The 16,978-nt window shown below is 48.8% G+C and overlaps 1 protein-coding gene across 3 annotated transcripts; it reads right to left on the bottom strand.

Annotated features, from left to right (window-relative positions):
* Positions 1 to 1,148: 1,148 nt before the first annotated feature.
* mgat1b (alpha-1,3-mannosyl-glycoprotein 2-beta-N-acetylglucosaminyltransferase b) lies at positions 1,149 to 16,682 on the bottom strand. 3 transcript variants are annotated; one of them, XM_086193977.1, is made up of 3 exons: positions 16,088 to 16,682; positions 9,285 to 10,514; positions 1,149 to 3,958 (listed from the first exon to the last, which is right to left on the bottom strand). In XM_086193977.1, the coding sequence occupies exons 2-3, from the start codon at positions 10,140 to 10,142 to the stop codon at positions 3,257 to 3,259; spliced, it is 1,560 nt and encodes a 519-aa protein (XP_086050103.1). In that variant the 5' UTR covers positions 10,143 to 10,514; positions 16,088 to 16,682; the 3' UTR covers positions 1,149 to 3,256. The 3 variants fall into 3 exon arrangements, with proteins under 3 accessions (XP_086050103.1, XP_086050104.1, XP_086050105.1); XM_086193978.1 differs by lacking the exon at positions 16,088 to 16,682 and adding an exon at positions 15,531 to 15,661; XM_086193979.1 differs by lacking the exon at positions 16,088 to 16,682 and adding an exon at positions 14,514 to 14,934.
* Positions 16,683 to 16,978: the final 296 nt, after the last annotated feature.

The following is a 16,978-nucleotide window of genomic DNA, read 5'->3' as shown; positions in this document are numbered from 1 at the left end:
AAAAATGTCCCAAACGTCAAGCTCTTGTAACTTCTCAACAAATTTCTTGCTAAATTACTTGTTTTTGTGGATTTGGTGCTAATTTACTTTAAATTTCTTAAGAAAAGTGAGTTGGCAATTTAGCAAGAAAAGTAATAAAAACTGATTACATGATTTTTTTTTCATACAGACACATCAAATATCCAAAAAGAGGTTTATTTGTGTGCGCTGATGTGTTTGAGGCTGCACCTACAACACCTGTAGAAGACACATTTCCACTCATTAACCTGCCAATACTCCTGAAACAGACCTCAGCTGTTTCATTGTAGGCGTTTATTCATATTTAGTGCTTCAGTCGGGCTGCGGTGGAACACCGACCTGCTTGATCTACAAACACGTCTTCTCACAAGCGGCTGATTTTGTCGGTGAAACAGGAAGTTGCCTGAAGGACGCAACAGGAGGAGCAGAGGAAGCATGACTGCTAATCACAGGGAGTAGGGGAGAGTGGGGCCAAGTGAGCCACCCTGCTGCTGGGTCACCATAACCCTAAGTAGCCATGTGACCACAAATTACAGTAAATACTCTTCACGTCACTCCAGGCTGCGGCGTGTGGAGGCGTGACAGCAGACCAGAGTAGCAGGTACAGACGGACACGCTGAGCAACGCCTTTTTAATTACCTGGAACTGAAGTGGGCCGAGTCAAATTCGGCCTCACGGATCTGAGCCAAGTTTCTTCAGCGAGGGAAAACGAACCATGAAGCCAAACGTGCCTCATCTGTCGAAATGTTAAAAAGTTTCGTTCTCCTGATTTGAAGTTCATAAAAACACATTTAGATTTGCTTTAAAACGAGCCCTTGTTTTAACCCTTTCAATGACTCTAAGCTTGATTCTTCTGTCAGATTGGATTTGTTAAAGATCGGTATTTAACGCGGGATGTTGAGCTTGACGACTCAGTCTAGAGTCCAGTTGAGCCGCTGGCCGTTACTCTGTAACTGTAACAACCTGCTTTCGTGTCCATGGATACACAACACCTGGAGGTATAGAGTAGCGAGTACCTGGGACGTCTAACGTGGTTCATCTTGGCGGGTGGGTCTCCTCTAAAGCTGCAGCACTCTAGCAGAACCAATAAAGGAGGGACTCTCAGCATATGAACAAATATCAAAATAGTTGATTTTATTTATAATGTATTAAAGTTATAAACACATCAGGCAGTGGTTGTACACATCATCACCATACAGACGTGGGATCGTCTCCCAAAGCTAAATACAGTACAGTGATAATCATCGGAGCCACTCGCCAGTCTTGGTGTTGCACAAATAAAAATTAGCAGACAATCATTTGGTTTTTCAACAAACCGAAGCTGACCAAACTGCGGTTTGGATGTCATGTAGTTACAGTTCGCCCTGCAGGGGGTGCCAAGGTGACGAGTCTCACTCTTCTTGGCAAATTAGTTAGAACGTCAAGTTCAGGACATTTTGTTTACTTCAGTGGAAATCTTTGTCTTATCCTTCATCCCGACAGTTCAGTCAGCTGTGGTGGGCTGAAGACGCTCCTGCCAACGCTCGTGTTAGAGACAGTTATTCAGTAAAGTTTAAGACTGCAAACATGAGAAAAGGTGACTTGTGGGGGCTAAAAAGAGCAAATCTCTGAGAAAAGTCTGAAACGTGAAAAAAGCCAATCACGGCTGGCTAATCGGCCATGGTTCAGTAGGAGCCACCCCCAGGTCAGGGTGTTCAGTGGGAGAGCAGCGTTGCTCCGACACCCACCTGAGGACGAGGTCAAAAACTAATTCACTCACCAACAAAAAAGTCTGATATCCGTTTCTGTGTATCTGCTACCGCCCCCCCCATCAGCTGTTTGTGGGGCCTGTGCAGGAACAAGGAGGAGGTTCCACAGGGGTCCAATGTGAACATGGTGTTCGCTCATTCAGGGGCCATTGTTCCGGTGACCTCGTCCACTGATGTTGCTCTCTGCTGCTCTCCTGCCGACCCTCATCTGCTGAAGCCAGGACCCGGACTATGAATGACCCTCGTACGGCTCTGCTTCAGCAGCTCTGAAGCGTCTGCTGAAGCAGCGGTTGGCCGTGTCGACGGGAGACAGAAGGTCAGATAAAACCTCTACTTTTGTCTATGTTCAGGCGGACTGAGGGCTCGGTTGTCCCTGGTGGAGTCCTTCATCGTGTTGAGATTACGGAGACACTTCAGACCACCAGTCAGAAGCAGACTGGGAGACTTGCCTCCCTGGTTTGGTTGACACAGAGATCTAAAGACAGCAGCTCTCCACCCTGGACCGACCACAGTCGGAGTAGCCCTGATCCAGAACCATCACGTTAGTCAACAAGCAGCTCATGGGGTTCCTTTTAATAGTATAATTAAGTGAAATGCAGTAAAACACTACATAAGTACATACATAGTGATGAGGATTTACTTTAAGAAAGTTTCCTTCGACAAATGACCAAATCCAGTTCAGGGTCATGCTGCACCGGTCTGAGGCAGTTTTCTGTGTATTACTCTTCCTGTGAGAGGCTGTTTGAGGGACTCGCTGACGGACACGGCCCAGCAGGTCCACACTGCCCAATTAGCTGGTCCTGAACCAGTACCACAGTAGGCGCCGAGGCTGCTGTCTGCCAGACTCTCTCTCTCTCAGTGCTTCACTGCTGAAGTACTTCTATCTTCAATGTTGCCATCATGACAGATCCTCACATAATGGCTTTGTGCAGTACTAACTATGGCCTTTGGTTACCACCCAAAACCTTCAAACATTCAATTTTGCACACAGCTCTGCTTCTGATTGGTTAGACCGGAGCGGTCAACATCTCTGGGTCTCGTTGGCCCAACTCTCAAACAGTTTTACTCCAGAGTTGCAGAGATGATCACTACTGCTCACATGACACTTGCTGATGTCAAATCAGGGCGCTACCAAACAGTATTTACAGCTGCTGTAAATGTGATGTGAACTCGTTTGGCCGGTCATACCAAGGGGTTGGGAACAAAAACATAAACCAAAGTCAGTGGGCCCAGAAAGCAAGGCACGTTGCCATAAGCTGTTGACAAACTGTGTTGAGGGGTGGATTTTTCCTCTCAGAAAGTCTGAACTTCTGTTACATCCTGAATGAGCAGCCAGACAGGTCCAGGTCATCTCAGCTCTGATGCGCAGACGGGTCGCCGCTGCTCTGATTCATCCTGGAACCTTTGAGTTGGACAGAGAGGGGGTTTCTCTGAGTCAGGGTCTCCTCTCTGTACCACACCATTCACATTGGTCCGACTGGATCAGTGTCTCAGCTCCAGCTGATGTCATACTGCTTCCAGCCTTCTGGTGGAGCCAAGAACACCCTGCGACCCCGGTGCAGGAAGCTGACTACGCCCCTATAACCAGTACGAGGGACTCCAGATTTCAAGTCATCCATCACCCCGAGATTTCGGGCAAGAACTTTAAAACTGTCCCGGCTTGAGTACTGCACTCTGTAGGGACCAGATCCTTTTAAACTCCCCCCCTGGTGCAGCTCCTCGATCTTCACCAGCGGGGCACTGTAAACCTCTTTGATAAACCTTTCTTCATACTTCTCTTTTAGCAGATAAGACAAATCCTGTTTGGTAAAAGGCACAAATTCAGTGTTAAGCTTAATGTAGCGAAGGTACTGGTCAAAGAATTGACCTAAACTGACGCCTTTTCGGCCAAAGGTGATAGTCCGCGAGATTTCGGGACGGATGCATGAGCGGTCCTTGCGCTGCTCTGGTTGACGCATCCAGTCGTCCCAGAAGGCCGAAGGCCATTTGGGTTCCAGTTCCTCCCACATCTCTTTCAGCAGCATCCAGCCCAGCCCGGGGAAGAAGTCTGTCCTATAGAGAAGCTCGGCTTTGCCCGGATCCACCAGGGCGTCTCTGCCGTTGTCATTCCAGGCAGACACACACCACAGGGTTGGGTCGGAGCGCAGGATCGGGTACAGAGCTCGGAAATACTCAAAGAAATCTGGCGCCACCTAGATAAGAGAGAGATGTGTAGTCATGAGTCTCTGTTGTACAAATAGAGCCAATGAATTCATCAAAGATAAAATAACAGCGGTTATCCCAAAACTGGCAACACGAGCCGGACCCCAGCAAGTCCAGAGTGCAGGGCAATCGTATGCAAACGTTTTGTTCTGGACCCTACAGTAAAGGACCCAGTCACTGCTGTGTTGCTTGAATCGCTGCATCTGCAGGACTTCATTCAAAGCTCAGAGTTTCCCTTGTAAAAACATTTGTAGATGCAGATGTTGCTTGTTCAACCCGCTGAACCACATGTACATAAATCACAGCTTTGGATCCTCCAGTGCTGATGAGGTCCTCTGTCTGGTGTCTCTTTACGACTTGGACGTTTATTGGTTATTGTCAGGAACAATGAAAAAAAGCAGTTTTAGCAGAAGAAAGTTTTAAAAAAAATTCATAAAGCAAGAAATAAGGGTTGTCATAACTCGCATGGGGGGGGGGGGGGGGGGGGTCCACTCATGTAAGAGCCTGTGGTTAGAAGCGATTTAAGTTGAATGATCAGAGACACGTGGATCAGACAAAAGCTAAGTGTTCGCACTGTTAATTGTGACCTGTTGTGTAGCGGGCTGCATGGAGAACCTGCATTGCTGGAATGTGAGCCACAGTGGTAGGAGGAGGAACCTCAAACCCAGCTCCCTGTGGCCCTGCAACAGCCCCTCTAACAGCCTAACAAGTCTCAGGGAGTACCTGCAATAAAAATGTCCTGCGTGTTTTACAGCCGTGCATCTGGGCTGCAGAGTAGAAGTTGAAACAACTTCAAAAAGATTAGCCAAAACAAACAGGGAACCATTAGTTGAGTTGTCACTAATAAAGACGGACGAGGAGACAAGTTACGCAGATTTTCCACTCACTGGCAAAATAGTTGCTGATTTATAGGAGATAGTTTCTGCCCTGAGCTGCTGGCTGCAGTCAGTGTTCCTCTGAATTTCCTGTAACTCTTTTCCTTTCCACCAGTTCACCCACTTTATACCCACTTTAGCTGCTGGAGAGCAGTTTCCCTGATTCCCTGACAAGCTAACCACCAAAAACCACTAATCAGTTCAGTGTGCTGATCTAACATTAACAGGAGACCGGACTCACAGCTGCTCATTCACAAGAGTTGCTGTTCTTTGTTCACACAAGTCACTCACTGTTTTAAGGTCAGCGCCATTTATTTATGATTCATAACGGTCTTAGGATCCTTGGTTTGTGGCCTCAACAGTGACTTTTATAGATTCTTTTTAAAGTAAAGACAAGTATCAAGAGTGATTCCATACAAACAACAGTTTGCAAAGGTTTTTGAAATTACACAGAAAAAGAAGAAAAACTATATCCTGGTGAGTTCCTGCATACAGAAGAAGTTTGCCTCAAAGTCTCTCTGCCAGCCAGACAGAAAGACTTCGTACTATGTGGTTAACAATGTGGAAGGTTCTATTTTAAACTGAGAACAGGAGAAAGAACACACGTCCAAACCAGTGTGGGCAGGTGCTGAGCTGGAAAAGAGAACACTAAAAGAAGAATAAAGACAAACTCAGTGTTTGTGTCATCAGAACGTTGCTGCTCTTCAACAGACTCAGAACTGTAGATGCCAACTTCAACGCAGACCCGCAGATCACATGACCTCCATCACCAGTGTGACAGAACACAACACAACAAGTCCTCCAAGCATCAACACAAACCAACTCTGGTCTGTGTTTTCTAGGCTTTGTGCATTTCAGTCATTTGAACTATCGTATTCTTCACCGTGCCGCCGGTACCTACGGCTCCCTGTGTCCTAGTCCACTGCCCCGGCCCAACACAGCCTTCAGTAACATACCAGTAAAGTAAACTGGAACTCCTGTGGAATTGAGCCCAGTAGGGCGATGTGTCCAAACTAACTGGGGGAGTTAGGTCAGTGGTTCCACATGCTCTGGTCACCATTTACTCAGCTCTGAATGCAAGCCACATGTGACTGGACTTTCACAATCACCAAGCAAATGAACCGCTCTAGTGGGGCCACGATGACAAACACACACAAATGTGGCTGGATTCAGAGCAAATACCTACTGGACGCCTATAAAATTTCCATTTACTGGAAAAGTGAAGTCCTAACAGCTCCAACCCAAACCCTGAGAACGATTCCCTCACTGTGAATGAACTCTCCATTTAACTATCAGAGAGTGGACACAAGAGCTTCATTAACCCAGAGGGTCAACTACTCACCAACACCCCAACAAAAACAGGATTTCCTCACAAATCCATTCACAGCACGAACACACAGCTCAAACTCTGGTCTTCACACACGACGAGGGATGTTGCAGGGAGTGAGTAACAATCAGGTGTCTGACCGTTTCTGCACAACAAATGTTTCATCAGTGACGATCGGCCTCCACCACTCGTTCATGAGACGAAGGACTGGAACGATTACTCAAGCAACTCCAGTAATTTGATTACAAAAATTTGCCACAAAATCTGAACTCTGTTTTGCACAGAGGGGTGGGCGCCGAAATTCAGTAGGAACTAAATTACCGTAATACCCGGACCATGAGCCACTACTTTTTTCCCCACACGCTTTGAATCCCGCTGCTTAAACAACGATGCAGCAAATCATTAGAGGGCTAACGGCCTCCAGGGGGTGCTCTAGCAGGATGCCCAAGAGTGAGACAGACAGGTGTGATAATGTGCAGAGGAAGACGCAGTTTGTTTGGGTTTTGAACAGTCGTTAAGCGCATCATGCACGTAGCCACGTCGTGGAAAACACAGGAAGGAATGCATATGACGCAGCTTTTGGGTTAAAGGCAATCGGTCTGGCAGTCGGAGCAGGAAACAGAGCTGCTGCATCAATGACCAAAAGTGAGACGTTGGAGACGGCAGCGTGAAGAACTGACTCAATGCAAAAAAAATGACAAAAGCTTGCAGATGGCCTGAACTTGAAATCCTTCTTGGAGACTGGGTGAACACACAGAAGGCAGACGGCCGAGGTGTTTCCACCCTGCAGATCCTCAATGTCTACTATGTGATTAAAATTGGGGGGTCCAGCCCCTCAAGGCCTAGTTTCCCATGAGGTGTGGTGTGATGGGACAGAGAGGCGATAAGAGGGGGCGAAGCATGGGCCGGACCCGCAGGGGGCCAGCTTCCAGACCGGCCTCACTAGCCACCCCAGTCACCGCCGCAACCAGCCGACAGGGATTCTAGCCTACCTGGTCCAGGGGCCAAACTGGAGTGCCAAGCGGCACTGTCTGGAGATCCGGGCAGAGGGTCCACCACCCCACCCATGGCGGCAGCCCATGGTCAGGGCACCCAGTCTGATCAGCACCAAGGAGGTCAACCCCCAACCCTCCTATGTCCCCCCCACATCCTCCCATTGTTCAGGTGTGGCGGCAGCCAAAGACGCTGCGCCAAGGCTCATCCCGCCCAAGGACAGGACCGAGGTAAGCGCACCCCTCCCAAATGTGGGTGAGACCCCCCGGGAGTGCGGGCAAGGTCCCAGGCCAGCAGGTCCCAGGTACCAAACCATCCACCTCCCTCTCCCTGTCCACCCCCCTCCCTCCCTCCCAATCCCCTCCCCCCCTCCCTCCCAATCCCCTCCCCCTCCCCTAACTCTTTGTAGAATTCTGCAGGTAAGCCATCCGGTCCCGAGGCTTTCTTGTTTGGCATATGTTTAAGGGCTTCTTGAAGTTCCTCGATTGAAATAGGTGACTCCAGAGCCATTATTTGGTCTTGATTTAATTTTGGCAAGTCAATTGTGCTCAGAAAGGTTTCGATGCTGGAGTTGGATGGGTTAATCTCAGGTGAGTAAAGTTTTTTATAGAATTCCCTAAAAATGTAATTGATTTCTTCTGGGTCACAGTTTGTTTCCCATTGGAGTCCTTAATGGAGGATATTGTTGCTCTTTCTTTGTTCTGTTTTAGTTGGTTTGCTAAAAATCTGCTGGATTTATTGTTTTGTTCAAAGTTCTCCAAGCGTAGTCTCTGCAGCTGAAATTGTGTTTTGATGTTGAGTAAATCATTTAGTTTTAGTTTTAATTCCCTTAATTCTGTCAGCAGGTGTTCCTCTTGGGAGGCGGCATAAGTTGTCGCCAAGGCTTTAATTTTTTCATTGAATTGTTTCGAGAGCTTTCTCCTGTTTTTTCTTATATGAAGAGTAAGATATTATTTTGCCCCACATGACTGCTTTTGCCGCCTGCCACAGCACACAAGCTGAGACGTCAGGCTGGTCATTTATCTCACAGAATATTGTCCATTCCTCCTCAAAGAATTTAATAAAATTGGGGTCCTTGAGCAATGATGTATTAAATCTCCATTGTTTAGAAAGTGGTGTTCTAGTTTTTTTTGTGAGTGTCAGAGTGACTGGTGCGTGGTCGCTAATGACAATGGGGTGAATCTTGGTGTCAAAGACGTCCTTCACAATTGAGTTACTAATTAAAAAGTGGTCCAAACGGCAGTAGGAGTGGTGGACTGGCGAGTAGTAGGTGTATTCCTTTAGCGTGGGGTGATGTGAGCGCCAAGCGTCACAAAGACCTAAATCACTCATGTACTGCTTTATAATATCGGAAGATTGGTAACTGCGTTGACTAGCTGCTCTACTGATTCTGTCCATCATTTGTATTTCTTTTGTTCTACTTTAGTGGCTCTCTTATTGGTGCTTTCTGATTACTAAACACAGACACAAACTCATGAGAGGAGAAGGCGGCGGTGTGTTGGTGAACCGACCCCCTGTAGGACCCTGTTAGTACTTCAGTAAAAAGTAAAGTAAAAACAGTAAAAGTAAAAGTACAGTCAAAGTAAAAGTACTTCACTTAGTAGTTTTACATGAGCATTTCATTCTTATTCATTGACGAGACTCATCTTATTTTCTCTTTTGTAGAGTACCACTGTTCTTAAATAAAGCAAAAGTAACGTAATTGAAAAAATTGCAGAATGTACAATACTGCTTATCTGATGACTGATTATCGGCAGAATGATCAATAGATTACTGGCTTACTAAAAGAATCGATAGCTGCAGCCCTCGTGGGATGTGCACTCCCAGATTCCTTTCCAAACAAGATCCACCTGGCAACCGTAGGCTGCTGAGAAACTTGTAAACTTGAAGTAGGTTGGAGGTAAAAATGCACAAAACTTTGAGCTAATGGAGCAAGCGCTAACAGCTGGTCAGACAAAAGCTAACGGTCTGCACAGTACTGAGGTAGGAGTTGGTAGTAGAGGAGTTCCACTGACTCGCTTTTCTTTCATTGTGTTGTGAAAGCAGGTTCTACATGTCCTACAGCTGTTGGTCTCAAAGTGTGTGTGTGTGTGTGTGTGAAAGGGCTGCGAGTGTGCTCACCTCCAGGTCGTCCTCCACGATGACCACAGTGGACTGGGAGAATGTGCGGAACACTTGGTTGAGCGCCCAGCGATAATGCCTGGCGATTTTGTAGTAGCCCTGGAACTTCCTGTGCTCTGGCCGCACTCTGATGTCAGACAGGTCTGGTTGGCTTATGTGTGTAACTTGCTGGCCGTATGAGTCAATGACACGAGCGGTTTCTGCATGGCCGCAGTCCTGGCTGACAATGATGGGATAGAGTTCTGGAGAAGGACGGTACTGTATCAGTCTGTCGAGACTCCGCTTTACCGTCACCCGGTCGCAGGCGATAACTAGAATAGGAATGACAACTTCTGGGCTCGCAGCAGAAGTAGTCGGTTTATTGTTGTCACCGACATCCTCCTTTACTGCATCCCCCTGCAGCCTAGCATCAGGAGCTACTGTGGCTACTAGCTTCTGTGCCTGCTTGACAGTTTGGGCTTTGTCATCCACATTGTCTCTAAGAGGAAGTGCAGGCTCTGGCGACTGGTGGACCACCTCCAACTCCTCTTGTTTTGTACTATCCGTTTCTCTTTTCCCAACATCTTTCTGCCGAGCCCACACTGCCCTGTGGCTTTCAATCTGCTTCAGAAGCTCTTTCTGTGTCTCCAGCTGAATTTCCACCTCCTCTGCCAGCCGAATCACCTCCCCGGCAAGGTTGACCCGGCTCCCTTTCCCTCTGCCTACACCCCATTCTTCATTTCCTCCTGGTTCAGCTCCACCGCCCTCTCCAAGGCGGCCGATTGGAGGGCGACCCCAAAGATAAAGAAGCAGCAAAGCATTCCAGGCGACAAAAAGAAAAGCACCACATAATATAAGAGAGCCTTTTTTTCGAACCATGGCCCAATGACACTAGAAGAGGATCGGGTTGCGGAGAAGGATAAAGGCAGGGATCCACTGGTGCAGCCAGAGAGAGAATCCGAGAGACAGGTCGAGAGCTTGGATGGGCAGGAAGTGGATAGCTGATCACATCATTTGGAGAGTTAGAGTCTTCTTGTCTTTGAGTGAGAAGGGAGGAGGAGGACTGGCCAGTTTAGGATGAGTTCACACAATCTTACTGTGGAATGCATCAACTCCATGTAATCCCATAGACGCTGGGCAATGAGGCAAGAGGACAGAAGGAAGGTCGACGGAGGTTTGCAGAAATGGACATGAGAGAAAAACAGGGTTGAAGGAACGTGATTCCTTAGACGTTATCCTTCAGCCATCATCCTGAAAACAGGAAAAACAGACCATCAGCAAAACGAAGGCTGGTCATGCATCGAAACACGAAATAATCAGGCAGCAACAATCGCATTGGTCCAGCAAAAGGTGATGAACAGGGAATGTATGAGAGTGCTGCAGCCATGACAGTGAAGTCACAACTAGAGGCCAAAACCAAGACAGTAGCGCCTGCCTGTTGCCTGAGAGACGAGACAAGCCTGAGGCATGAGGCAAATATGTCAGGGAGGGGGAACAGTTGTAGGCCAACAGGATATTTAGCATGTCAGGGAGAAGGAACAGTTGTAGGATTAGCATGGAAGTTAGCATGGTCAGGGGGGGGAAAGGTTGTAGGTCAGGAGGTAGATGTTAGGGAGGGGAAGTTAGGCATGTAGTGTGTCAGGGAGGGGGAACAGTTGTAGTCCAACAGGAAGTTAGCATGTCGGGGGGGGGAACAGTTGTAGTCCACAGGAAGTTAGCATGTCGGGGATGTAGTGTGTTTGTATTCAACAGGAAGTGGTCACGGCAGGGATGAGGTATATCTTTAGTCTAACAAGAAGTGATCCTGTTTGATGCTAGAAGCCTGAATGCAATGGCTAGCAGTGCTAAGCTAATGTAGCCTATGGAGGAACTACACCAGGGTCACATGACTTCAAGGTCACCACCACTAAGCTTCAGGCTTCTTGTGTTTCCCCCTGATGACCTTAAATGACCTCATGACCTCTGCAAGCTCCCTCTTGTAGCATCTTGTTTGTAACCCAGGTATTTAAGACTCCATCAACGGTCTGGTGTTTACTGGTGGATCTGATGGTGTTATGTTAACTCCACCAGTCTGGTGTTTACTGGTGGGATTGATGTAGAACTGAACCTTCCACCATCCACCAGTCTGGTGTTTACTGGTGGATCTTATGTAGAACTGAACCTTCCACCATCCACCAGTCTGGTGTTTACTGGTGGATCTGATGTAGAACTGAACCTTCCACCATCCACAAGTCTGGTGTTTACTGGTGGATCTGATGTAGAACTGAACCTTCCACCATCCACCAGTCTGGTGTTTACTGGTGGATCTGATGTAGAACTGAACCTCCAACATCCACCAATCTGGTGTTTACTGGTGGATCTGATGTAGAACTGAACCTTCCACCATCCACCAGTCTGGTGTTTACTGGTGGATCTGATGTAGAACTGAACCTCCAACATCCACCAGTCTGGTGTTTACTGGTGGATCTGATGTAGAACTGAACCTCCAACATCCACCAGTCTGGTGTTTACTGGTGGATCTGACGTAGAACTGAACCTTCCACCTCCACCAGTCTGGTGTTTACTGGTGGATCTGATGTAGAACTGAACCTTCCACCTCCACCAGTCTGGTGTTTACTGGTGGATCTGATGTAGAACTGAACCTCCACCATCCACCGGTCTGGTGTTTACTGGTGGATCTGATGTAGAACTGAACCTGCTAATATCTCTGGCTAAACCTTTCAGGCGTTTAACTGAAACCGGTGTACCATACCAAACCGTCAGGTTCTTGTAAAGGTTATGTTGCTCAGCACGGGTTCTAAGGGTTCCCTGTTTTTCCTTGACCGTGTCAGGTTCAAGCTTCCCAGCTTCCTGTCACATGGCTTTGTTCCCTCTATATTTTCAGTGTTAGGAGTCTGAGGTTATTCGTGTCTTAGAACCCTCTGAGAACAGGTTACTAAGCCAATTACCTGTAACCTCAATTTAAATTGACTTACCTGTGTCACAGCCTCAGATCAGGCCAGTTCCCACTCTCACCATCACCCACATATTCCAGAACATTCCAGCAGAACTCACAAACCATGAGACACCAGGCCTGCATGTGTATACGGTGTTCTGATCCGACGCATCTCAGTGAAGTTTTGTTGGGATGTAATCATACCAACGAAGAACTTTGTATCGGGAACATTTGCCTCCAGCTCGTCTGAAACGTTTCCCTTTGCTGGGGAAACTTGATCCATATTACAGCCTGAGTCTTTTCCCACATCATCTTAAAAGTTTTATGACCCATTAATCACCCAAGGACGCATCTCACCCTGTACTCAACAGCCTCAGAAACGTCGGCCAGGTCCAGACCCCCACAAAAATAATTCTACTCTCATGGAAACAAGTTTCTCTATGAACAAGTGAACGATAACACAAGATATTTCCCTCTGATGCTGTGATTCACACAACCACACAATCTTTGGTTGTACAGATCCTGATTTTAATTTCAATGTAACCTCTTCAATGCAACATGTCAGAGCTGTGGCTTAAATTGCTGACAGCTAAATGTGTGACTGTTCTAGAAGTGCACGAGTGTTACCATGACCTCTGCATTCCACAGTGCCCTGCAGTGCAGGCGCGACGTGGATCCAGCAGCGCTCTGGTTGCTCCTGACCCGTCCCTTTATCAGACGGATGGAGCGAGTGCCACTGGCTGCCAGCTCAGCAGAGAGGATGAAGGTGGAGTGATGTGGGCTCCCTGGAGGCTTGGCTGAGATAACCAGACGGGCTGACAGGATGTCCTGCTGCCATGGTAACCCATTAGCTCCCGGGGACCAGGACAGACTCAACCTCTCATTCATGTCTCACCTCTCAACATGGTTGAATTGCCCGTACAACCTTACAACTGTCCACGACTCTCTGCTTTAGCTTGAAATCAAAACAGGAAGTTGACAACCATATTTTCCTGTCAACCCAGGAAGTGGCTGGAAAATGACTGCATCTTTGCTGACACCAGGCTCCTTGGAGCAGAGGACAGTGAACAGGGTTGTGTGAGCCCTCAAGAACTCAGCAGAACAGAATTCAAATCACATGGTCCTTTGGACAGACAGCCCGAGTCAGAATCAATACCTGATCAGATCTGATGATCAGAATCCCGACTGGTGTCATCCGGTCGCACCCTGACCCTCTGCACACCACACGATAGACGACAGCAGCCTGCTGAGGACGGGCGGACCAACTTGTCCCCCTGCTGAGGACCCCTTCAGGCGTCTGTGGCCGCGTGGAGGAGGTGGCACCAAGTCAACTGCACACGCTAAGAATGAATCCCGATGCCGGTGAGGGCATCGTTACCGATTACCGGCACCGCCCACTGATCCAGTCCTCCTGCAGTGCTCCTATTGGTTCCTGATGCTGTCTGACAACAACAAAACTATTCTAGGTTTTTTTACTGAATTGAAATTTCTGAAAAAACTTTTGGGGGAACAAAGGCCAACAAGTAAGCAGAAGTGTGAGTGTATGAAAGTGTGTGTGAGTGTGAGTGTGAGAGAGTGTGTGTGTGTGTGTGTATATCTGTGTTTGTGAGAGTGTGTGTATGTGTATGTATGTGTGTGTGTATGAAAGTGTGTGTGAGTGTAAGTGTGTATCTGTGTATGTGTGTATGTATGTGTGTGTGAGTGTGTGTATGAAAGTGTGTGTGAGTATATCTGTGTGAGTGTGTGTGTGTCTGTGTGAGTGTGTGTGTGCATGTTTGTGTATGTGTGTGAGTGTGTGTATGTGTGTGTATGTCTGTGTATGTGTGTGAGTGTATATCTGTGTGAGTGTGTGTGTGTGTGTGTGTGTGTGTTAAGGGACTGAAAATAATGACAGTTTGGGGGGATGTTGAGGGTTAAACCAGTTCACTGCAGCACCAGTCTTGTAACAGGGGAGTACTGGGCGTCTGTCTTCCTCTGGTCTTGTGTCACATGACCAGAGAGCCACTGAATTACAATCACGGTGCCACTAAGGTTCCACGGGTTTACACCGCTGTCCCGGTGTCTCTGATGTTTCGCTGTTGTGTTTGCTGTGTAAACAGACACAGTGACGAGCTGAATGAGGTCATTAGTCTCCACTCAAGACACGTGATGTCACTTCTGGGCTGCACCTTTACACGGTTTTATACGTGAAATCGCTCAGAACAAGCAACTGACTGTCCAACATTACAGGCCACATTGGAACCAGCGACCAGTAAGGCTGGTTACACAACTGTTGTTTGACGAAGCAAAAACACCACATGACTGAAAGTCATTACCCAGACTTCCATCCTGTGAGTTAGGGCTCCGCTGGGGGCGCCCCTGTCTTCTGTGGCCAGCTGGATGTGGTTTCTGCTCCGCAACACACACACTGGTGAGTGCTGCTCACGCCTCATCACATGAACCGCACCGCCACTGCAGGATAATCAATCCAGGCTTCATCGTAGCGAACGCAGACTTTCTGACAACATTAGCGAGTCGTGAGACCATGAAAGTTTCCCACAACACAACTGGCTTCAGCTCAAATCCCCCGTCAGGACTTTACCCACAAACCCCTGTTCCTAATAACCATCACCAGTTCATCTGACTCAAGTCCTATTAGCATGCGTCCCAGTCGCTGGCTCCAGGTCAAAGTCCAACTAACCATGAACAAACAACTTGTGTACAAAGGCATGCGAGGAGCACACCAGTGCCAGACAGGAGAGGTTTCCCGGTGAGGAGCGGCGTGCTGGTGATGAAGGACACACGAGCTCCTCCACAGCAGCTCCTCCGTGTTAGAGCAGCTAAACCACTTAGCGCTGCCAAATATAGACTCACAATAATCTGGTCAGGACGGACCTTCACGCCTCACTCAGCCCTGCAGCCGCGCCGTCACGTCGACATCACATCACTTTACAAGGATCCGCCGTCCTGGTACACCCCCATGAGCAGCCGCTGCTCTCACAACATTCTAAACATCAACTGGACTTTCAAACGTAAAAATGGTCTTGAGAATGAAGTTTGACTGCACAAACTTTTCTGAGGCTAAAAAGTGATGAGACATCCTGAAAAAGGCTGGGCTACAGGAAGTGGAACCAGCAGACGCTGCAAACAGGACACTGAGTTTGTTCCCAAACGATTCTCAGCATGAAGATCAGTGGACCTGAGATGAAGGCTCAGAAGGCTCAGAGGGAACAGAACCCCCCCCCCACACACACACACACACACACACATACACACTCAGTTACACTCCAGAACTTCCAGGAAGCAGCAGAAGCCTGAGCAGGGGAACTCAAACTCATAGAGGAGGATGTTACCTGGCTCGGAGAAACCTCGAGTCTGCCATGCTGGTGTGGTTCTCTGCTGGGTTCAGGTCTACAGACAAGAGGACTGTGACACGGCTCTGTCTGTGTGTGTGTGTGTGTGTGTGTGGGGGGGGGGGGTAATGGGAGGAGGGAACCGCTGTTCTTCACACTAACTGGACCAGCTGAAGCTCTATCCTTTAACCCCTTCCTCCCCGCTGTGTCCCTCAGCCAGGCGACGTGGAGCTGGCTGACCGGGCAGGATCGGAGCCCGCTGACGCCTCTCCCCCGGTCCACACACACGACCGCTGCCAAACCTCGCTGTCCCGCTTCACATGTGGCACTAGTAAGCTGCCCGACACCGACCGTCACGAAAACACTCCGGAACCCGTGCCAGTGATGTGAACACACCCGGTGTCCCCCGGTGTCAACCGTCACGGGTCCGCGGTTTGTGCCAGCAGCAGGCTAACCGGCTAAGCTGACGTGCCGTTAGCCTGCTAGCTAACACCGAGCAGCACGGACCTCACGAGACGCCCCGACAACGGACGTGGCGGCGCGAGCCAGTCACTCACCTCTCACGTGCCGTGCGGAGCGGGTCGGTGCGTCTCTCATCCTCGGCCCGGCTACTCCGCTAGCGGGCTAGCTAGCCAGCCAACGTTAGCTAGAGGGGCCCCGCGGGTCTCTCCCTCGGTGTCACATTCACAGCACATCCCGGTGTCCCGATGCTGCCTCCGCCTCGGGCTCCCATTCCCGCCTCGATCTTGCGCGAGCGGCTGCTGATGTTAGCGGACTAGCAGCGAATCCGGGATTCCGGTGCTGAAGGTTGGCGGGGGGTCGTAGTCCTGCCGGTGTTCAGTTCTTCATGGTTCAGCTGGGTCCACCACGGGCTGCCAGCGCTCCTCCATGGACGATGACGGCATTTTCACTTGGATACACAAAACTACACTTCCGGATTATTGGAACGAGCCGAGCCGAGCCGAGCCGAGCCGAAGTCTCCCGGTCCCCAGACTCGGTGACAGGACCTCGTCCGGAGTCCTAGCAGCAGTAGGCTGGAAGAGTTCCGCCCAGTATTGCAGTACTCCTGGCCTGAGGAGTACTCCTCGTTCCGCCAAAGACGACCGTTGATGTTCGTCCCTGGTAGTGAAAGCTTCTCGAGTACTGTACTCCAGTGAGAAACTTGTACTTTGTGGAATCACTGTTTTTCTTACTTTATCCAAAGCCGGTATATAAAACATGTATTAATGTAGACTGAGACTACGTAGCGGGGGGGGGGGGGGGTCTCCTTGTCTCCTGGATGTTTATTTACTCTCACCTTTGAAGGCAGGACTTCACCCATCGTGTCTTTGTGATGACATATACATACACACACACTCTGTACCGTGATACGTTGTCTCTGATTCATAGTTGCACATCTTTAAGAAGCCAAGGCCACTCACTTCTTCTGCCACTAGATGGCAGTACCT

Source organism: Aulostomus chinensis, chromosome 22, assembly GCF_037954235.1.
Source record: "Aulostomus chinensis isolate RoL2024-O1b breed Wild chromosome 22, RoL_Achi_v1.0, whole genome shotgun sequence".
NCBI classification, from domain to species: Eukaryota; Metazoa; Chordata; class Actinopteri; order Syngnathiformes; family Aulostomidae; genus Aulostomus; species Aulostomus chinensis.
Note: the sequence above shows the minus strand (reverse complement) of the source record. Positions and strands in the feature narration are given on the sequence as shown.